The 23,579-nt window shown below is 38.3% G+C and overlaps 2 protein-coding genes across 4 annotated transcripts; both read left to right on the forward strand.

The window, feature by feature from the left end:
• Nucleotides 1–10,436: 10,436 nt before the first annotated feature.
• On the forward strand, nucleotides 10,437–13,985 carry LOC140769112 (dolichol-phosphate mannose synthase subunit 3-like). 3 transcript variants are annotated; one of them, XM_073109676.1, is made up of 5 exons: nucleotides 10,437–10,592; nucleotides 11,088–11,191; nucleotides 11,825–11,955; nucleotides 12,061–12,168; nucleotides 13,508–13,985. In XM_073109676.1, exons 3-5 carry the CDS (start codon nucleotides 11,854–11,856, stop codon nucleotides 13,565–13,567), a joined length of 270 nt encoding a protein of 89 aa, XP_072965777.1. In that variant the 5' UTR covers nucleotides 10,437–10,592; nucleotides 11,088–11,191; nucleotides 11,825–11,853; the 3' UTR covers nucleotides 13,568–13,985. The 3 variants fall into 3 exon arrangements, with proteins under 3 accessions (XP_072965777.1, XP_072965778.1, XP_072965776.1); XM_073109677.1 differs by lacking the exon at nucleotides 11,088–11,191 and having other exon boundaries at nucleotides 11,798–11,955; XM_073109675.1 differs by lacking the exon at nucleotides 11,088–11,191 and having other exon boundaries at nucleotides 10,438–10,592; nucleotides 13,508–13,976.
• A 630-nt stretch (nucleotides 13,986–14,615) lies between these two features.
• Nucleotides 14,616–23,095, forward strand: LOC140769111 (uncharacterized). The gene is made up of 2 exons (XM_073109674.1): nucleotides 14,616–21,715; nucleotides 22,607–23,095. The coding sequence occupies exon 1, from the start codon at nucleotides 20,886–20,888 to the stop codon at nucleotides 21,627–21,629; it is 744 nt and encodes a 247-aa protein (XP_072965775.1). The 5' UTR covers nucleotides 14,616–20,885; the 3' UTR covers nucleotides 21,630–21,715; nucleotides 22,607–23,095.
• Nucleotides 23,096–23,579: the final 484 nt, after the last annotated feature.

The raw sequence follows: 23,579 nt of genomic DNA on the forward strand, positions 1-23,579 counted from the left end.
CAGAGGCCCAAGTCCTAGCAGGTCCCTTTTGTTTTTTCTTGCCCGTGTCCGGCTGCTCCGGCTCTGACACCTTCGAGGATGACGCCCTTCTTTGGTGTACGTCCTCCCCTCCCGTCGTCGCTGGTGGGGACTCCATCTCTGTAGACGCTTGACATCTTAAGTCTGTAAGTTACTCATAGTAGCTTCCTTCTTTCTCTTTCTTTCAAAATTATTGTTGCAAGATTTGTTGTTTAGCCGATTGCACGAAATTCATGCAACAAGGACATATGTCAATTTTCATGCATGCGCTGATGTAAGCGATGACGTCATAAGAGATGGATCTACTATTTTGTAGTTGCATGAAATCGGTGCAACCGGACTAGGTGCATATGATGGGCTAGTTGGTGAGTGGGCTAGTGGACTAGACTGCTACGGGTGGGCGAGTGTGGGCCGAGCCATTGCGGGTGCGGGTGCGCCCGCGTGTGGCCTAGCGGGCTAGTGCATCCAACCTGTTTATGGTCCAAAAATTATGATTTTTGCAACTTTAGCACATGCAGTTTTGGTAGAATTTCTCTAAACTTCATTTTAGTATTAAATATAATTTTTAATCAATAATTTAGCATTTTATAAACTAAAACATGAATTTAAAGAAACCTATTTAAACAACTAGAAAGACGCTTATAGTTTAACAATTAAGCTAGTATTTTTAATATTATAAGGGTATTTTTATGCACTTAAGCATGGCCATCAGCTTTTGGTGGAGGCTTTGAGGGTATTCCAGATTGATTCTGCACTCCAGTTGTTCTCTATGAAGGCATTCATGGTATTCATGGCTGATGCATCCACAGAAAACACAGTGACGAGGTAGGCGTTCATACTTGACCTGAACATTTGTAGAAGCACCATTGAGCAAGGTAACAAATAAGCTCCTAACAAGTGGCTTTCTTATATCGACTCCTTTTCAGATCCTTATAAACTTTGCCCATTTAGTGTCTTCTAGAGCGCCACTTAAGCTGAGAGAGCCAACTCTCTCGGCTAGTTTTGTAGTAGTGGTATTGGATAGATTTCAAGAGGTAGCCCATGAAATTGGACCCAGAAATCACTATGAGAGAAGGTCCATTTATCCACCGGCAAGTTTGGCTAGAAGTGATCTATAACGAAGAGATCATGGCTAAAGGTCCAAGGAGAGCCAACCAGAACCTAGTCTTTTATCCTTCTTAGTTTCAAATGCAATGAGGAAAACGTTTCTGCTTACCTCAATAAATTCCATGGACCCATCTCGGCATCAGCCTTTGGTTAGGGCAGCTTATAGACCTCCAGCGTTAATTGGTCTGCCAGACAACAGCTTCCCAATCATGGATAAGCTTGGATTGCGACTTGAAACAACATTTTCTGGTTGCATCGGGATGTTTTCTTCCATATCTTCTCCTTTAAGAGGATCTGAGAAATTATGTAGCAGTTCCTCATCCGTAGCCATGGGTGAGGCCTGTAAACAGGAGAAAAAGGAGCAAGAGGGAAGAAGGGATTTTGACAAAGAAAAGGGTGAGGAGATGGGAGGGAAGGTACTCCCAAGATATTTGAGGAAAGAGGAGAAGAGATCCAAGAAGCTAAGTCCCCTGAGAGTAGGTTCGAGAAGCAAGTTCACTGGGTAGAAAAAAAGTAAATAACTCCTTCCCTCCCCTCTATTTTACTTAAAATACCTCAAAAATATGTTATCGTTACTTCTCTTAATAATGAATTGCCATATACATGAATTAAAGTAACTATAGATGTAAAATAATCTTAATAACCTTGAATAAGCATTTTAGGTTAAGGTAAAAAATAATGAAAAACTATATTTTAAAGTCAAATATGGAGCAAAGGTATTATAATAAGATAAAAAGGGGAGTTATTCTCCATTTGTCAAATGATAATTTTACCCTCAACACTTAAAAATACATTTTAATGAAAGACATATTCTTTATTATAATCATTTAGATGCCATTAATCAGCATTTTTTTTTAACCAAATAGGAGGTTGATCATTTATATTCATTATCTTAACTATGTGAAGTCATTGGACTTCCAAATGGCCACACTTCATTAAGGTTCGTATTTGATTCAATATGTCTAGGCCGATCATTAGCACCCTATCTGAACAATAAAAACTAGGTTGAGGTGCAAGTTCACCATGAGTACACTCCCCGGTATTACTCCTTCTATAGGGATGAAGCAGCCAATCCCACTCTACCTGTTGCACTAACACTCGTTAAAGCTATTAATGTTGGTCACGGCACTTATGGCTAATTCAATCGATTGTACTTCCACTATTCCCTTGGCACATAGTGATGCAAAAAACTCAAATATATAACATCCTCATCAACATGTCGACTCTATATTAGGCATCTAAAATTTAGCACTTACTCGGACACTAAATGCTCCCCATGCAAGCCATGCACCCTCCTTTACCAAAGCTCTTAAAAACCCTAAATATTCCCCTTAACCTCCTTTCTGCTCTTTCTTCATCCTTTGTGCTTATTAGTTCCCTCGACAAGAAGAAAGTTACCTAGTGGTTGTCTCCTCTAGCAAAGAGATCATTGCCATTGAGCTCGCCACAGCAAACCTCAAATGTTTCAATGGAAAAGGCTAGCTCAAGATGACAAAAATGTCATGTGCTCTTAAATGAAGATACTAGCCTAAAATTGTTGAAATTGTTGAGGTGCCTCCACTATTCAAAATGTCTTTAAAATCCTTCACATCACCAACTCTCTGATTGCCTCTTTGTCAAATACCAATTACAACTGAGACAATGCTTAAGTGGTTATCTCTTCCCTTTGTCTCAGCTATAGTTTATTGTCCCTTCTAACGACTTCATCAGAGGGCTTGGATTCTTTGGGACCTATCCAAACTCAACATCTTGGAGTGCAACCACAACTTTATCTTCGCCCTCGTCCTCAATCCTCCTCCTACCTTGATTACGTTTTTGCTAGGTCTGTGGGGACCCACACCACAATGATAATAGTCTATTGTTGGCTAGAATAATGTATTTTTTTTTGGTCAGATCTCATCTCCCTCTCAAATGTATGGGGGCTTCAACACCATTTTCTCACTTATTAAAACATCTAGTGACCTTCTTTGCATGAAGCAACTCAATAACTTCCTATTCATGATTAATTGGTTTGAGCTAGTGGACTTTGGGTTTGCTGGCCCATCTTACACCTAGACCTATCGAAAAGGGGCGTGTAGTGTACTCTTATCTAGGAATGCCTCAATTGCGCTTTGGCTTCCGCTTCTTATTGCTTGCTTCTCGAAGGTTGCTCCATTTCCTAGCTATTTTAACTAATCACAACCCTCTTCAATTGGAATCCTTCCTTTCAGATTGCAACGATACTCAACATTTCAAGGTAGAGAGCTGGTCAACCATGCTGAAATCTCACTCCCCGTTTGAAAAAAAAAGAAAAAACTTGGAGCTCCTTGTTCAATCTAAGCATTCCACTATCTTTTTATCTTTATAATCTCTTAAATAAGATTTAGGCTATCAAGCATGTTAACAGTCTCAAGGGCAAAATATCTCAATTCTTCTCTCCGCAACATTCAAGCCTCTACCATATTCCTATATTTTATAGTAAAAAAGAATAATAATTTTATTCTACATGGAAAATATATTATTTTTGGTTTAGCTTAAAACATGAGATTATTAATAATATTATATTAATTTCTTCACAAATTTCTTATTTGATTATTTAACAAAAGAATAATTAATTAGGTTAATATAGAGTTTAAACAGTAAATATATTATTTTATCTTTGAGTAAATATTTAATTCGATAAACATTGGTTTATTAATATTATATTTTTGATGTTATTAGTACATATACAGATTATTTTAATAATAAGGTAATTCATGAAAGAATATTAAATACTATAGCATTTTATAATTTTATAATATTTATATTTATATTTGTGTATATAAATAAAATAATATTTAATAATAATAATAGTTTTTAAGATGTGCTTACTTTTATGAAATATTATATTATTAATATTTATGCTATTTAAATTGTATTTTATTTATATATATAAAATAAAAAAAATGATACGAAAGGAGTGACAAAATGATAAGATATTTGAGAGAGATGAGTAATGAGATATTTAAGAGAGGAGTAAACAGATAAGAGGTGAGGAATAAATTATAATAAGATATTTAAGAGAGGTTGTAGGCAAATGAAGGGTAAATTGGTAATTGGGTTAGTGTATGTTTTAAGATATAATTTTAATAAATAGTATTTATATTCTGAAATATGATTATTATGATGTTTACCTGTTTTCTGAAATAAAGATTTTTATTATTCGTGAGGTGAACGGGGCTTAGTGATTGCCTTATTATTGTTTAGGCTATTACCCTTCCACTTGTGGAATTTGGATCTCCCATATTGGCTTTAAATGCTCTAAGTTGATATCTGTGTTCAGCTGCATCAAAGTTTCCTTCATGAGTAGGGGAAACAATACCCTTATGACATAGCTTAGCTTGCAAATCTAGGAAAAACTTGCTAATGGAATCGTCTAGAAAAACTATCACTATCAAACACTTAATTCTTATCCGACATAATTATTTCATTTTTTTATACCAACAAAATATCAAATAAAAATTAGGATAAGACTATCCTTGTTTTATAAGTATTCATTTTTTCCTATATTTATTTTCTTATCTTGCAACTAAATGAGAAGTAACTTTATAAGATTATATTATCTATTAATATTTTCTTCTCCTAAGGGAAATAATATCTTCAACTACCAAACTTTTCCTCCAAATTTTAAACATGGCGAGTAAAGCTCTGGACGCAGATTAGTCCTAGGACTAATGAAAGTCTCGAGACGAGTGCTTTTGGTGTTGAGCTACTAAGATCTCCAACGAGGGGAGGAACATTTGGGGAAGGAGGTTGGTTTATTAACCTTATAGATTTGACCTCTCCTAATGCTACAAACAACTTGAAGAGCAAAGAAAGGGTTCCTGACCTCAACCAAACTTCGAGAGTCCTCGGGGAGAAGAAAAGCTAGGTGTGGGTAGTGAGTGGCATAGGAACCGGTTCTAGAAAGGGTCGGATAGGGTTGATCCCTAAGATCATGGAAGAAATTGATGAGTGTGTCCTAGATCTAGAGGTGCTTGACAGATCTAAAGCAAGGTGGATGCTTCCTAGGTAACTGTCTTTCCCTTTAAAACCCTTCGGGTAGTGTTAGTCAAGCTTTGGGCTTGACAAAAGCCTCTTTGTATCTAATATGGTAGAGGGGTTATATTTGGATTCAGTAATATAATTTACCTATGGAATGGTGAAGATTCAAGCTCTCATCCCTTTAAAAGTCAAATTTGGTTGGCCTCTCAGGGTTGATGAAATCACTTTGGATAAAACTAAAAGCTGCTTCGCGCTAGTGTACATTGAAATAGACCTAGCCAAAGCTAATAAGAGAAAAAGGCTGCAAGGCATAGTAAGAAAGGGAAGAAGGTTCATCAAAGGGTTATTTATTTACAAGAGCATTTCGATTTATGTTACACGTATGAAGTCATTGGACACTAATAAACTATTCCCTCTCACTCCAATGTGGGAGAAAGGTGGCGCAAGGGAATTGGGAAGCCCATAACCATCAGTCTAAATATGAGAACTAGGGAGATGGTTGCTAGTTAAGGTAATAAAACTGAAAGATCCTAGTGCATCTCGCCTAGTCACCATAGTGACAAGTACTTAAAATGTTAGAAGAGGCCTCCCATGAGCCAACAACAATAGCTTAATTAGTATAATCCACTCAAAAGCTAAATATATCAGGATCCATATATATATATATATATATATATATATATATATATATATAATCTAAGTCCAGCGATATATAATGACAATCTCACTAAGCATGCTTATAAGAATATTAACAATAACAACATAAGTAATAACAGAGTAAATTATATCTCATAACATGCTTAGTATTAACATACTGAATTTTTCTTAATAATAATAATAATAATATCATATGTCTTAATTGGGTTAATTTTCTGTGGATTCACATTAACTAAAAATCACTTCGAGATGGCATTCAGATCTTTTCCTCATAGTTGACCCTATTAGGCTCACCAGAAGGTGTCACTTTCTGATAAATATACTTCCTAAGGGTCACTATGAGGTGTCGCTATATGATAAACTCACAATGTCTTTTTCACTAACCACTAAAAGAGATTCGAGTTAAAGCAAAAAGTCTTTCAATCTAAGCTATGAGTGTTTCTAACCTCGCCTAAGTTACCTAAAAAAATCACTATAGGATCTAAAATATGACTTTCCCCAAGACTTCAAGATAGACTTGAGTCACAATGGAAAGTCGCAAATGATTTATGATGGGACTATTCTCTAAGTCATATCACATATTAATTATAGTTTTCCACTAATATTCATGATCATTAAAATTGCTATCTATATAGAAAATAGCAATGCATTGAGTTATATATTTTACACAAAAATATAATATTAAATTTGCACATAAAAAATAAAATACATGATCATGTAAATAAATATATATACAAGAGGGATAAAATGTGAGTGAACCAAATCACCTGAGTCTAGGCCAAATGACTAAAATCTCTGATCTACGTGCTAGAATAAATCACCACCGATGAGTCGTGTGGTAGTATCTGATTGCTCTAGCAGTGCGCCGACGGTCCAATTCTACGACATGACTCTAACGGGAAAGAAAAAGAAGAAGAAAAGAGAGGAAATACAGGAGATGGGATGAGAGAGAGAGAAGGGACGTAGGATTTTTATATATAGAAAGAAATAGAATTCAGATTTCGATTTAGATTCGGCCGAGAAACTTATGGCCACTTCGTTAAGTAACGGTGAGGGAGAGGGTGAAGGGTGTGCACGTGTAGTAATATCATAAGAAACTCATAGATTTTTTTTCATAGTTCTTATAACTATTCTCAACAAAAAGAAATTTCATCTTCGAAATTAAAATTAACATAATAAAATGATAAAGTAATACCGTAATAATCACTTTGTAGGCTAAGGAAACAGTTTTGGATGCTTCTCCCTTCATCTTCATGTTCCCAAGTTGCTTCTTCCAGCTTGTGATTTTTTTATAAAATCTTCATGAATATGATTACCCTATTGCAAAGAGTTCTTTGCTAAGTCTTCAGGATTTCTACAAGTTGTTCCTTATAAGATAGATTTTCTCGAATCTCTAAAGGCTCGAAACCGATTACATGCACTAAGCACATATTTCCTTAATATAGACATATGGAAACATTGTGGACCTTGGCTAAACTAGGTGGCAATACTACTCAATATGTTACCTCTCCAATCCGCTCTAACACTTCAAAGGTCCAATGAAATGAGAACTCAATTTGCCTTTCTTACCAAATATGATCAATCATTTTCAAGGTGACACTTTTAGAAAAATCATGTCACCCACATGAAACTCTAGATTTCTTATTTCATTATCAGTATAAATCTTCTAAATACTCTGAGCTGTCATAAGCTTTTCCTTGATTTTAACAATCTTTTGAGTGGATGCTATACCATATCTGGTCTCAATAACTATCTCTTACCAATCTTATACGAGCAAAGCAGAGATCTGCATTTCTTGTCATACAATGTTTTATTAGGTGCTAGTCCTAAATTAGAATAATACTTAGTATTATAAGAGAACTCTATGGGTGAAAGATGATCATCTAAATTTTCTTTCCACTTCAAGAAATAAGCTCGCAACATATCCTCGAGAGTTTGGATAGTCCTCTCGGATTGTCCATCAATATGTGAGTGATAGCTGAGCTAAACTTCAATCGTGTCCCTATTGCTGAATATAGACTCTGCCAAAAATTAGAGGATCTCAATTAAACACAATAGACAAAAGTGCTTCATAAAGTCAAACAATTCTCCTAATATCTGTGCAAGACAATCTTGGAAGAAAATTATACGAATAGCCAAAAAGTGAGTAGACTTAGTAAATTCGTCCACATACTCAAATTGCATCATGATTTGATCTAGTGCGAGAAAGTTCTAAGACAAAGTCCATAGTCACATCTTTTCACACTCAAGCAAGGACAAAGGTTGTAACATTCATGCAAGTTTTTGATGTTCAACCTTGATTTGCTAACATATGAAATATCTAGCCACAAAGTTAGCTATGTCCCTTTTTATACCATTCCACCAATAGTTCTCTCACAAATCTCTATACATATTTGGATTGCTTGGGTGAATATAAACCATGAACTGTGAACCTCTAACATAATCTTATTTTTCAACTCTTCACCGGCTAAGACACAAACACGGTTTTGGTATTTAACTAATCCTCTATTTGACCTCGAGTAGTCAAGACCTTCTTCTTTTCCTAATTTAGCATTTGGATGCAATCTAAAAGTGTAGGTCTAACTACCAACTGGCTGCTCCCTCCTAACGCGATGTCATCTCCATCACCAAAAATTTAAACACATTAGTAATACACTGCTAACAAGTGAGTACTGCCAAATATCTTTCTGATGATTTTCTACTCAAAACATCTACCACCACATTCACCTTCCCTAGATGATAATTGATGTTGACATCAGAATCCTTGATCAACTCTAACAACCTATACTGCCTCAAGTTAAGCTCATTCTAGGTGAAAATATAATTGAGGCTTTTATGATCAATAAAAATTTTACAAGATTCTCCATAAAGATAGTGACGCTAAATCTTTAGTGTGAAATCTACCATAGCTAACTCAAGGTTATAAATAGGGTAATTCCTCTCATGAACTTTAAGTTGTCGGGATGCATAAGCAATCACCTTCCCAGACTGTATTAAGATTGCTTATGCATAAGCAATCACCTTCCCAGAGAGATAACTCAAGGTTATAGTGATGCATCACCTTCCTAGACTCTAACAAGATGCATCACTATAAATCACGAAGTTATCTCTCTTCGTTCGGAAGTAAATGGATAGAAGCTGAGATCAATTTCTACTTTAGCTCTTGGAAGTTATTTTTACAATTATGTATCTAATACCTCATCTATCAAATCACCTCCATCATACCCCTCAAGTGCCTTCTTACACATATGCATCGTCTAGGAGTGAGTATCTAAATATACGGACGTCGATTGTTCCCCTATCAGATGAGCCTTATAGGAACTAACACCATAGGATTAGATCTGTTCTAATTAGTGAGAAACAAGTTTTTCCCACTGGAGACCCCAACCTGACATCAATCCCACCAACATTAACCACTTCAGCACACAAGGGTTGAGTTAAGTACCTAGTGGAATTCGAGGCATCAAGGGATGGGACAAAGTCATTTTCACAACTGTGCTTCTCACCAACCCCAGTACCACCTAAGGGAGAAGGGTCACAAGCGTCTAAGGCCATCCTTAACTTGCCACGTGGAGGAACCTATGTGACTAGCTCTACCCTCTGGAAGGCTCCCTTACCAACATCTACGCCAACATCAAAGGCAGCATTATGATTCTGAAAGTCATTGGATGCAATGACTTTGGTACCTTGAACCATGTGCCTATCCATTCTTCATCTTGTAGGGCCAAATGTTTGAGATATGTCAAGTGACTTTGGCTTAGCCCCTGAGAACTTCTGGTTATATTGAACCAAGCCATTTTGCTCAGCCTGATTAATCTGAGTCTAATGAACTTAGGTCTAACCTACTAATTGGTTTGAATAGGTTTGGTACCTCTAGCCCGACCGTAAATCTACTGGCCATAATTGGAACTTGGAGGCAGCTGAGCACCACAGTCTCTCTTCCTTCTCTACAACATGACTCAAGGGTAGGAGTGAGAACGAGTCAGATTAACTTCGACCCAACCTGACTTTGCATCCAAATTGGACTAAATACATGTGCAAATTTGCTACCTATTTTGGATTTGGATCTAGATACGAGTAGAGGTTTATAAAATTATTCGAATTCAGAAACTTTTAAATTGTCATATTTAAATTATCATAATTATCATAATATTTTATAGACTATCCTAGTTGTTAGGGAGTAATCAAGCCAAGCGTGGTCGAGCTTAGCTCCGATCAAGCTTGACTTGAAAATAATTTTGAGCCTAAATTTATAATCAATCTTGAATTAAAATTATTATAATCTGAACAAAATTTTGAGCGAAATTGGAGCTCAAGGTTAAACAAGCAGATAAAATTATACAAAGATAATGTGAATTCAGGCCTAATCACAGATGTAAAATATAATTTTCTCATAAAATATTTATCAATAATTTTCATCTTGTATAAATAAGATTTTTTTTTCTAATGCAATAGTATAATATTGTAATGTTAACAGAACATTGGGTAGTTTTCCAACTACATTAAATGATTTATATAAGAGCAAAATGATCTTTATAAACCTAAATATTGTTCAAATTTAGATATAACCAACATCAACGTATTTTCTACCTGGCTCAATGATTTTGGTGGCAACTACGATGTTTGAAGATAATGGTTGTAATTATGATATTTAAAAGAAATTCATAATGACCTCGATGGCTCGATCGGTTTCTTTGTCCCTCTCTCCCCTCAGATCTCTCCTCCCGTCTACATCTGACTCTACGCCGCCCTCCGTTCTCATTTCGCTGCACCGCCGGCTGCCGCCGGAAAGCTTTCGTCGCTGCCAGGTATCATTCTCTCCTCTCCATCTCTTGCATCAACGGTTTGCTACTTCAGAGTATTTGATTCGTTCCTTTGCTAGGAACCCATAATTAGGTGATTGTGTATTTTAAATAAGGGATTTTCTTTTCTGAGGTGTAATTTTTATACAACACTGTTCTTGGTCATCGTAATTTTTTTCTGATTCTTTTGTTATTTATCCTACCTACAATTTGTGTACAACTTAATCCACCTAACGGTAAGCTCATCATGATTTTGTGGTGATTAGGTTTACACATTAACAATCATTTATCTTTCAAACAAGATTCCGGATTGATTGTGCCCGGTGTTTGTGCCCTAGCTTATCAACAAGTCCTGTTGTATGAATTTTTCTGAGACGAACATCTGAGAAGTGACTCCACTTAGACTTGTCTAGTTGAAATTCATACTTTAATCAACTGGGAGTTCCCTAAAGTATGGGATCCCATCTAGTCTACTGGCAATAAGTGTAGTTTGTCCTGCAGGCTGCAACCATGATGGACAGTTCCAAGATTATGACTATGTTTATAAGAGAGGGAAGATGAGTTTGCAAGCTGATAGAATACTGGTTTCAACTTCCATCCAAGTGGTTTCTACTATTCCTTATGTAGAATTATTTGTAATCGGTTCTGACATCTTCCTTGTGCTTTCAATGGTCTATATCATAAGAATCTTTTAGTTGTGATATTTACTATACTAAGATGTACAATTACTGGTGTAATTATTGGCATGGTTTGACGTTTCGTCCGGAACCGAGATGTTTTGCGATTAGCATTCAATCGAAACAACCCTAATATACTGATGTAGTTTTTTTTTTTCAGGATAGAACTATCTGAACCTAACTAATGTTTATTTGGATAAATAAGCTTCTTTATCAAGCTCATCCCATTTGTCCGTATGACTTGAGAGCCAAGCTTGGACAATTTGTTGGACATAATATTTCTTTAAACTTCTGGCCTGGAAAATTTTGTTCATTATAATTTATAAGATTCGTGCATTGTAGTTAAGAAAGGTTCTATGTATTTTTGTCGTGTTTCACATAGTTTCTCTTTAATACTCTTACAAATAGCAATTATTTGAAAACAAGACTAGCTTTTAGTATTTCATTAAGGGATACGGCATCATTTACTTTTTATTGAACACAAGATTTTTTGGGATATATGATCTATGTTCATCACTATCATCAAATTATCAGTCACATGCAGTAATATTGTCTTCATAGATAAAATTCTGGAGGAAACTTTTGGCCAAATGAAGCATATACTAAAGATTGTGGCATTGCTGGTGTCAATCTCAGCTATATGGATTGGCCTCCTACAAACCTCTGTTGTTCCCCATAATTATACTTGGTTGGTCAGTTTCATGACTTCATCACTTTCATGTGATATTCTTTAAGGTGCCATGTTCTCTTTTATGTATTGTTTGTGATAATCTGTATCCTTTCTTTTCTTTCGGCAGCTTCCAATCTACCTAATTTTGTCGCTAGGGTGCTATGGTCTTTTGATGGTTGGAGTAGGTCTGATGCTTTTCCCAACATGTCCTCAAGAAGCTGTACTACTGCAACAGGTTAGTTTTTTCCATCCTATGGAACAAAGTACCCCCTATAGCTTGTTTAGTTTGTGGTCCATCAGGATAGAAGATCTTCTCTTGGCTTTGCATAAATGTTGTCACTTGTCAGATTAACATGTTTTCCTGAGCGTTGTCAAAGAGCACTAGATCCCTGTCAAATTGCCAGCTAGTTTCATGATAATCCTCTCTCCAGCCTATATTTTCCTTGTCTCTGAGTCCAGCGCTAAGATTTATACCATTTTAACATTTTGTGGCATCTAGCTGTGCAAAAAATAATTGTCAAACTAATGGAAAAGATTCTTGGATTCTTGCAAGCAAAGAATTTGGAGTTCTATAGTATATGTTTTCCCAGAGAAGTGCATTTACGTGGGATCTGTTGAGGTTCCAAATAGGAACCGATACCAAAAGTACGCTTTTCCAAGGATGCTAAACTTTGCACATATTCTTTTTTGATCTTGGTCCTTGGTAAAAAAATTTGGAGGGGCATGGAATGTAGCTCCTTGGGAAGATTTATAGAATATGGTTTTTCACTTTTTTGGAAAATTTAATACTACCCATAACTTCAAGATCACATATACCAACATATATACATAGTTTATAATCGTTGTTTGAATTAGGTTTTCACACTCTACTTTAATATGTTTGCTAGTTGTGCCAAGTATCTTTACAACTACCATCTCTTAGTTCAACCAGAAGTTGTTGTCAGAGATGCCCAGTTCAAGGCAAATCATATCTTCCACTGTGTAGCATGCTTTCTGTGGGTTTTTCAGCATTAGAAATGTTGTTCCATGGTCGTGTGCTTTTTCTTTCCCAATACATGTTTATATGGCCTGATTGTTGCTTGACTTGGAATTATGAAGAACTAAATTCTCGATTCTGGAGTCTATCATATCTTGATTTTAAGTATAAACTGAATGATTTATGTCTTTATGCTTCTGAAAGAAATATTCTACAGATATAACAGGCAAACAATGTCTCAAATCCTTAGTTCATTCACATTTTTCTCACCAAGCAATTATTACTCATTGAACTCATCTGTACTCTTAGCAGTCATTGCTCCTTGTATATTGTTGATCATTAATTGAAAATATATGTTTTGTTCTTAAAACAAACTGAGATTTTACTTATTCCAGTCATCGTAAATCTTAATAGAAATGCTCATTTTTCATCCTTTCTGCCCACCTATCCAATTAGCTATAATAAATCTATGATTGACAAGATATCACTTGCATGAGCCACTCCAAATTTTATAACACCTTAGTGAAAATCCATACTGAAGCTGAACTAGCTTATCATCATATGGATCTCCGGTTCTGAACTTGACTTCTTTGTGCAGGACATTGCAGAGGCCAAAGAGTTCTTGAAAAAGAAGGGGGTTGATATAAACTCCAATTGAGATTATTCTGCCCTTTGCATTGACCAGTTAGTGAATCGTTTCTTTGTTTTCTCCACATAATGTACTCTTACAATAATATAACTCAGAAAGTCATCCTACATGAACAAAACATCATTGCTTCTCATCTTACTCTAGAAGTTTCTTAGGACTTTTTTCAACAGCCATCTAAAAATTTGTAAATCAGGTCATATCATCACAAATAGATGAAATTTTTACTGTTTGATACTGGCATGAGGATCAGGTATTCTGAAGATATGTAAGAAGTCATTCTATTGCATGACTGCTGATGCACAGCTCATAAGTGTCCTCAGTCCTCTGTCATCTTTCATGGTATATATGTATGAGTTTTTGACCAAACTAGCTCTCTCAAACTCTTTTGACTAGGTGGATTACAAAACTGTCGAACCATACGATGACTTTTAAGTATAAGTTGTTTTTCGGTTTAACGACTTACATAGAAAGTTGAAAATCACCGAGTGAACTCACTCTGCTAAGTGTTAAAGAGGTTAATTTTCATATATGTTATTTTTCGATTCAGCACTTTATGTGAAAATTTATACTCCATAAGTCATTAAAACGAAAGCGATTAATATTTTGCAACTCGGATGATTCTGGTTGTTTTATGTAATCAAAAATTTGTGCATGTACTTCTTTACCGTCAGCCATTAAATGCTGTTGAACATCAAGAAGTATATTTCTCTCATCTGATGTATAATTATGTCTCTAGTGGTTCCACATAAATAAACAAGCATTTCGAGCTACATTGGCTTTTTCTCGGTAAACTTGGTTAAGATGGTCACTCAAAATATTCTCCATGTATACTTTCAATGTTCTAAAGTTTTAGAACCTGCATGACCTTAGTGATATGGGTGTAGGAAAATTTAAAAGAGCCAAGCTTTATTAGTCTTATAAGGCTCCAAATCATTTCAAGCTTAGTTTAAAAGAAGCATAATGGATCCAGATTGTAATTATATAGGGCTCTGCTGTAAAATTCGTCAAATGAGAGGAGTTTGAATTCATGAGGTTATGGCATTTCTCATGGGTTGGTAAATGGTTAGTTTTCAATCAAATAAAAGATTAAAGTAAATGTTTAGTTTTATTAAATGGAAATGTAGGATGTAACTAATGATATAAGGTCAATTAAAAGAAAAAAAATTACAAATAAACCCTCTATTTTCATTATTTTCAAATAGAACCCTCTACTTCTGAAAGATAACCCAAGCTAAATCCTGTCGTTAATGTATCATCTACAACTTCTCTAGAAGAAAAAATGTCGTCCCCTTCATCCTTAGAGGTAGTGGGGAAGGCACCGGCAGCGTCGACAGGAGGTGAAGATGTGCACTTGAGAAGAGCCTCCTCATCCAAAACTGCTGAACTTGAGAAAACACCCAGTCCGAAAGTGAAAGAGGGTGAGAATCAAGGTGTCTTGAGAAACAAAACTTGGGTGTCTCTAGTTGCAAACAACTCCAGCAACAACAAGGTAACAGGGAGGATACCACAAGAGATTCTGAAGAAGCTAAAGGTGAATACGGAGGACTGCGTGATTATAGATCCAAGTACACTTGGAAAGGTGGAAACTAACATTGTTCGGAAGATTCCTTAGATACCCTTTATCGTTGCCTAAACTTAAAGCCTTGTTGGCAAGGTTGTGGAATGGTATTGATGGAGATATGGCTAAAGGATTCTATGTTTTCCGTTTTGAGAAGGAAGAGGATTTACTCTATGTACTATTGAATGGTCCGTGGACACTTGACGGGAGGGTGCTCAATCTGATTAAGTGGAGAAATGACTTCAGACCATCACCTGAAGCATTTCAAACGATGCCGGTTTAGATTCGACTACTGGATCTGTCACAAGAATACTGGGAAATTGAAAGTTTGATACCAGTAGCTGCATACTTTGGCAAATCGTTGAGGGTTGACGAAACCACGATGGATCACTCACGGAGCTGTAACGCCAGAGTCTGTGTTGAGATAAATTTAAGCAAACCACTCAAACAATGTGTGTGGCTAGATCCCAAAACCAATAACCTAGAACAAACGGTTGAGTATGAAGGCATTCCACAAGTTTGTTTTAGGTGTGGGAGAGTTGGCCATGTTATGGAGAGCTGTGCTGAGACGAGTGGCATGAAGGAGCAATACCAAGCAAAGGAGGACGGTGAAAGTGGAGATAAAGGCAATGTGGAGGAGCAAAGGAGAAGTGCGGTGGAAGTGGAACAGTCTACTTTTGGTCTCTGGATCAAGGTTCAAAGACGTCATAAGCCACAACAGCATTAGCAGCTGCTCAACTGGCAAAGGAGAAGGACACGATACGCCAGCAACCCATGCTACGGAAGGAAGAAGGGACTAGGTTTGCTAGAAATATATTGGAGGATATGGTGGGTCCAAATGACGTCAAGGATAGTGTTGCCCGGGATAATGGAGGATACGTGGCGGAACCTATGGTAGTAGGCGCAGCAGCAAATTATACAACTATCATCAGAAAAGTCGCATCGGTGGGTGGAATTAATGTTCACATTGGAGATGGACTAGAACGTCCTATCAAGTCTGCCTTTATCAAAACAATGAAAACCCTAAACTTAGAGTTTTTGTTCTAGAAGAAGTATATCCTATTGAAGTGATATCGGAAGGGCTTGCCTTGGGTAGCTCCAAACCGCCTTCCAAAGGACAAGAGGATCCTCAAGTCACACACAAATGGTGATCTAGTTCAAGAAGGCTATAAGATTGGAGGCCAGTGAAGTCAGGTAGCATGACACGACCCTGGACGAATCGATGGAGCAAGCTCTCGTGGTCTTCAAGGGTGATAGTGAGCATTGCCCGATGGGCATGGAGGTTGATGGGCTCCTTGAAGACTGCCCACTAGCCCTCAAAAGGTGAAAAAAATGAATATATACCCCCACCACGTCAAGTTTAGGCTATTATGGTTAATACAATCATATGGAACTGTCTTGGTGCACTAAAAAAGGAGGCGTTGGATAGGTGTCGTGAGATGATAAGAGATTACAAGTTGGACTTACTTTGCCTATTAGAGACCCATGTAAACTGGAGAAAGAGTAAGGTAGTGGTTAAAGCTCTTGGAAGAGGATGAGTGCACTTTTGTGTACCAGCTATTGGGTCATCTTGAGGGTTGATCATCCTCTTGAGGGCCAATATAGGCTGAGTGGATGTCGTTTCCATGCAGCTCATGTGGTGATCTCTCCCTTTGAAGGTCAAATTAGGCTCCTTTCGGTCATCTATGCTAGTAACCAGCTCGAGGAACAAATAGAGCTATGGAAGGAGCTGCTCGGATCAGCCCGGCGGACACTCCTTGGGCGATTGGGAGCAACTTCAATGCTTTCTTGATAGTTGAGGAGAAGAAATATGTGGAGCCGGTGGTACTTGGGCCAAAGGCAAGGGCCTTTCAGGCTTTTGTTAATAAAGCTGGACTTTGGGACCTTGGCTTTGAAGGAGTGCCTTACATATAGTGTAACAACAGGGCGAGTGCAGCTAGGATGTGGGTTCGTCTTGACCAAGTGATGGCCAACTCGTGTTGGTGCAAACGATTAAGGAAAATAAAGTGATACATCTCGATCGATCAACATCAGATCATGCCCCTCTCTTTCTCAAGTGTGATGAAGGCTGGAAGTAGGCGACAAGACCCTTCAAATTAGAATGTGTCTGGCTTGAAAATGATGAATGCAAAACCACCCTCTAGTCAATTTGGAACAAGCGAAGTAATGGTAGCCCCATGTAGGCGTTAGCCCGTAAGCTATTTGTTGCCAAATATGCCTTAAAGGATTGGAGTAAGGCCAAGACTGGCAACATAGAACTTCAGCTAGATAGAGCCAAACAAGATATTCTTATGCTAGAGAAAGCTAACGTTGCTGGAGAACTAGAAGAGAATAAGCTAAATCAACTTAAGGCTGCTTATAACCTTAGGAGTGCCTTGAGCCAGCAATTTAACCTCTGGTGGCTGCAACGCTCGAGACTCCAGTGGGTGCAGGAGGGGGATAGGAACACTAGATTCTTCCATCTCACTGTTGTGATTCGGAATCGTCGCAACCGCTTTTCGTGCATACAAGATGACTTCGGAGTGTGGGTCACGAAACCTACGGCCATTGCTGCTTGCTTATAAGAGCACTACATGGCACTTTGGGGTCCTTTGGTGCTAGCTAAGGATGTAATGAGCTCTAGCAAAGACTCCCTCCGTTGTTAAAGATTAACAAGGAGGAGGCAGTAGCTTTTATTGTGCCAATCTTGGTGGAGGAGATTACGACGGCAATGTAGAGCCTTCCGAGGAACAAGGCGTCGAGACCAGACGGTTTCCAAGCTGAAGTGTTTACAACTTACTATGGATCTCATGGGTGCAAACATCATTGCGGTTGTGAAGAAGTTCTTCGACCAGGGTTTTGTGTCAACGTTGTAGGAGCGAACTATCCTCACTTTAATTCCGGAAAAGAAAAACCCTGTTCTTGTGAAAGACTACCAGCCTATTGCGCTGTGCAATACTGTTTACAAGGTGATTGCTAAGATCCTGGTTAAACATCTCAAGGTGGTTTTGCCAAAGCTCATTGGCACTGAACAAGCAGCATTCATTTCCGAAAGAACCATACAAGATAACATCCTGACAGCTCAAGAGATTGCTCACTCTCTGGTGAGCGCTCTCAATGAGCCACCATTGATGATGCTGAAGCTTGATATGGAGAAGGCATACAATAGGATCTCTTGGGATGCTATCTGCCATATTATGGAGGTTATGAGATTCTCGAAGCGGTGGCGAATGTGGATCAAAGCCTGCATCTGCTCCCCTCGTTTTGGCATCCTCATCAATGGCTCGCCAGCTGAATGGATAATGCCTCACCATGGATTACGACAAGGAGATCCTCTTGCACCATATCTCTTCATTCTTTGCTCCCCGTTACTTACTTCCTACCTTAACGATTAGGTCGGCAAAGGTGCTATTCAAGAGTTACAATGTGCGGAGAACCAGCTGACCCACCTCCTATATGCTGATGATTTACTAGTGGTTCTGCGAGCAAATGAGTCTAATGCTATGGCTCTGCTTAACACTTTGGATTTCTATTCTAAGTTGATAAACCAAAGAGTTAACAGTGACAAATAAGAGATTTTCTTCCCACCTTGGCTAGCAACTAGCAAGAAAGACAAGCTATGCAATTTACTTCGGCTAAAGGAAGAGAATATGCAGTTTAACTACTGTGGCGTGCGGATCTCCGATCACCAAATCCCTGCCCGTGGCCAACAAGAGCTAGTTGACAGAGTAAAATGCAAGCTAGCAGGCTGGAAAAGTAAGTACGTTGTCGGTGGCTGGAAGAGTTACCTTAGTGCAAGCCGTGCTCACTTCCATCCCCTACTAGTGGATGGGCTCTACGTGGTTGCCTGATTCAATCCTTGAAGCTATCATGAAGGTGGCTAGATCCTTCATCTAGGAGAAGAATGCAAACCAAAGGGGTTTGCATCTTGTTGGATGGGAGACTCTCACCAAGACAAAAACTGAATGTGGCTTGGGTTTAAGGTGTCCTCGAGCGGCGAAGCGAGCTATCCTCAGCAAGCACGTGCTCAATTTGATTTGCCATCGATGGACACCGTGGGTGGACATTGCCTTGAATAAATATGGTAAGTTGGCCATGTGGGAAAATCGGAGATATGCCAAGGTTTCGTGGCTATGGAGAGCTATGGTGTAAGCGACGAAGGAGCTACGAGACGATTTCCAGTGTGACGTCGGTAACGGGAAAAGCACGTCGATCCTACTAGATCCCTGGATCTCGGAGGTGCCCCTGGCCCATCTACCATGTATTATGGATGTCAATAGATTCACCACCGAATCTAAAGTGGAGGAGCTTCAGAGGAGTGGGACGTGGGACGTAGATTGCCTCTTACATTGCTTCCATGCAGACTTGGCCTTCCAAATTGCTACTACATGCATGGGACCAAGGCATATGGATGATCAGTGGACGTTAGGATTTTTACATGGATGACTTTGTGGGGAAAATTGCCTACTAGATCATATCTTTAAATGTTCAATTGTGGGCTAGATGGAGAGTGTGGGTTGTGCGGACTCTTCAAGGAAATTGCAAGTCACCTATTTTTTGGTTGTAGATTCGCTAAGGCTTCCTAAGAGAAGGTGGAGGAGATCTTGAAAGTCGACTACGATATCGCTGGTGGGATAGATGAAGAATGGATTACTGCCACCTAGTGTGCAGACAAAGACATGAATGATTTCATTAAGGCAGTAATAGCAACAACCATGTGGATTATTTGGAAAGTAAGGAATGGTAAGATTTTTTAAGGTGATATTCTACGTCCGGAACTTGCGGTCAAAAGGGCGGTACACCTGGCTGAGGAGTATGATGAAAAGAAGAAAATAAAGCCAAACTCAAACAGGCCAACAAGAAACATGTGGTGGGAGCCACCTCAGGAAGGTTGGATCAAGATCAATACGGATGGGGCGTTTGATGACAAAGAGTACCAGGGTGGTGCTGGGGTGATCATCAAAGATACAACAAGAAAATTAATCAAGGTTGTAGCTGAAGCAACTACCAAAGACTCCCCACTCGTCAGTGAAGCTTGTGCACTCCTGCTAGAACTATAGACAGGTTATGGGCCGAGGGTTAAAGCTTTCGTTGAAATTGATGCTGAAGAGTTGGTGAGGATCATGAGAGGTGAAGTTGCTACCCCTTGGAGACTTAGGGCTATCGTAGTTGAATGCCAGAGTTTGGTAAGTAAATATAGTAAGGTTGTGTTCTCTCATACTTATAGAGAGGGTAATAGAGCTACGGATTGGTTAGGAAGGCTTGGGAGGAGAGTTGGTAAGAGGTGTTGCTGGGTACTGATACCCTATTGTCGAAGGAGCTTGAGGCCATCCTCCAGGAAGATAGAGCATTGTAATTGGCCTCCTAGTGAAACATTTAGCTGTTTTCAACTCATCAATCAAAAAAAAAAAAAAAAAATCCTACGGTTCAATAATTAGGTACAATTTAATCCTACCATGAGATTAACCAAAAGTCCAAAACATAAGCTTCTAAAATATTAAAATCTAATCTCAAAGATCATATTACAAGAGTGATAGAAAATATAAAAAAAATATCGTTTAAAATAGATTAAAAAAAATATTCTACTACCCGTCTCGTTGTGCTCGTTAAATTATAATTAACTATTAACTCGGGGTTGTTGCGAATAGAGGTTTAAATTATATAAAATAGAGAGAGAGGGGGAGGGGGTTATTCATAATTTTCGGTAATATAATCCAACAAACATTTTGTTTACTCCCTGTTGATCGTGACTGACTTCTCCATGAATTACGTAATTAGTATGCGGAATGGATGAATAATTTGGACAGCGCAGCCCGGAGAAGAGGGGAAGGGAGGGCCGGAGGGAAGGGGGCAAGAATTTCACTCATGAAGCGCAAGAAATGGACAGAAGCAGAGGAGGCAACCCTCCTCCACTCCTACTCCTCTTCCTCCTCCTACTCCTCGTCCCTCCTCTTTCTCCACTCCACCACTCGCAAGAACCGCTTCTCCCCGCTCGCTGAGCGCGTCAACTCTCTCCACCACCACTCCGACCCCGCTTCCTTCCCCTACCTCTGGTCGTGGCGCGACGTCTCCGTCAAGATCCAGAACATGCGCCACCAATTCCTCAACGTCAAGCGGAAGCTCCTCCTCTCCTCCTCCTCCGGTCTCGACCTCGACCTCGGCCTCGGCCTCCACCTCTGGCCTAATTTCCTCCTCTACAAGCAAGTCTTCGGCGACCTCCAAGACGGCGGAGGAAATGAAGCGGAGGAGGAAATGGGATTGCGGTTACGGTTCCCGAGGAAGAGGATGAGGAGGTGGGAGGAGAGGAGGGAGGAGGAGGAGATGGAGTGGAGGGAGAGGATGATACGCGTGCAGATGGAGCACGAGAAGCAGGTGATGCGGATATACGCGGAGGCGTGCCAGGCGCAGATGCAGATGCTCGGCGTTTTGGTGCGAGTTGTTACCCAGTTCCTTGGGGCCGGGGGGAGCGATCCGCCGCAGCGGCGGCAGCAGGAGGTGGAGGAGGAGACGCCGGAGAGGTTTGGCGCGGGGTGATAGGAAGGATGCTGAGGATTTTTCCGCCACTCTGTGAAATTTTTTGGGGTAATTTGAAGAATTTTAATGGAAGGACGGCTGTGCAGGTGAATTGTCTTTCCTTGCCCTTGATTTGTTTATATATTATGCCTATTCTGGAATTGTGAGATTGAGATTTGTTTGTGTTTAACTTCAGTTAATATTTGATACGCATCTTGTTAAGTATTGAGATGTAGAATTGATGCCCAAGAATATGAGTATATGGATGCTGTGAAATGGATTTGATTGCTGGTGAAAAGATAATGTCGATGGTTGGATTATAGCTGTATGAACATGTAGATAGGAGGAAGGGAGCTGAACAAAGTGTTATTTGATCTACAATTCATATTGAAAATGGTGAATTTCATCAAAGTGTATCATATCACTAAAGCAAAGAGACTTATTAAAAGGGCTCAAGTTGTCTTTACCAAGACCAGTTTATGTACAATTACTACATGCAGTTGTACTTAAGACTATATTCTAGGAGCATCGAATGTTTTGGGTCTTTTTGGTTACCTATGTTTCTAGGTTATATTCTCATAAAAGAAAAAGAGGTTGTATGAGGTCATTGGATTCTCAATTTTCATACTATGTTATCCTTTGGCACATCAGGCGATAGGCACCATTACATTTCATTCTGATACCACTCTTTTCGTGAGCTATATAAATTAACTCTTAGAAAGTTTCGCAGGGTGTGATCATCAGAATGATCTTGATTTTGAATGGTCTAACATTACTTTCAAACATTATCATGAAGATTTAAATCTTTATCTAAGTTTAACATTGTGCACCCATTCCTCTCTACTTTTTGATCTTGTTATGCTTTTGCAACATGCTTATATTCTGACGAGGATAAACAAGGCTGGAATTAGTCACAACTGGAATTTTATCAGTTATTTTGTTAGTTAATGTAACAACTCTTCTGTTATGGCTTATTATTGATTGCTGATTTTGAACAGGTTCATATTCTCCGCTACTTTCATCCAATTTTTTATTCTCTCTGAACTTCCTGCAAGAACCCGAGAATACTGAAATTCTTGCATTTCTTTCTGCAAACAAGGAGGCTGTCTGTGGCTGGTGTGGTTCCGTTGATAGAATGTGATCTTGGATGGTCTTCAAACTACACAGTTGACAGTTTTTTTCAGAAGAAATAAAGCAGATATCTTTTGAAGTTTAACAACTGCTGTGTGGCAATCTCTTTGATGCAGAACAGGTTATTCATGCTCTATGTATACTTTTATGTTGAACAGATAGTGCTCCCTTCTATTCTCCAAAGTGTTGCATCTTGAGTTTCTACCATGGTGTTACAGACACAGTCACCTGTCACTTTGGTTTGTGGTATCTTTTTTGCCATCTCCATTATGAGAAGGCTTAGGAATGCAGGTCATTTAAGACCTCATTGAGATTAAAGGAAAATCAAGAATAGCTATTCTAGATTCTTATTCCTAAAGTTGTATCTCTAATCTCTAGTTGGATATTCTAATGTTTATTTATAATCTAAAATAGTGGTATAGTAATTATATTTGATGGCATAAAGTTGAGGTAAAATATAAATAAGAAGTGAAAATTAACTATAAATGCCCTTAATTTGATCTATAAATTAAATTAAAGAGTCCTCATTTATTATAGGTATGCATTGTTTTATTGTAGGTATGCAATGCACAATATAAGTGCATAATGAGATATGTGAATTGTAGGAGAGGAGATAAGTGGGAAAATTGAGTGGGAATTTTTTATTGATGGAATGAGTTAGGTGTTAAATAACTTCGGTCATATTAAGAGTAAAATTATAATTAGGCTTATATGTAGAATGAATTAAAAGTATTTCTAATCTAGAATAGTGATAATTTAATATTTACTTTCTAATCTAGAATAATATTCTCTAAACTAAAATAGAGAGAAAGAAAACCCTCAAGAGAATGAGAACTAATA

Source organism: Typha angustifolia, chromosome 10 (genome assembly GCF_048772165.1).
Source record: "Typha angustifolia cultivar Huaian chromosome 10, ASM4877216v1, whole genome shotgun sequence".
Lineage (NCBI taxonomy): Eukaryota > Viridiplantae > Streptophyta > Magnoliopsida > Poales > Typhaceae > Typha > Typha angustifolia.

Coding starts and splice junctions, on each gene's coding strand:
- LOC140769112 (XM_073109676.1), top strand. CDS start 11,854: ATGAAGCATATACTAAAGATTGTGGCATTGCTGGTGTCAATCTCAGCT. Junction 11,956..12,060: donor CCCATAATTATACTTGGTTG/GTCAGTTTCATG, acceptor TTCTTTCGGCAG/CTTCCAATCTACCTAATTTT. Junction 12,169..13,507: donor AAGCTGTACTACTGCAACAG/GTTAGTTTTTTC, acceptor TTCTTTGTGCAG/GACATTGCAGAGGCCAAAGA.
- LOC140769111 (XM_073109674.1), top strand. CDS start 20,886: ATGAATAATTTGGACAGCGCAGCCCGGAGAAGAGGGGAAGGGAGGGCC.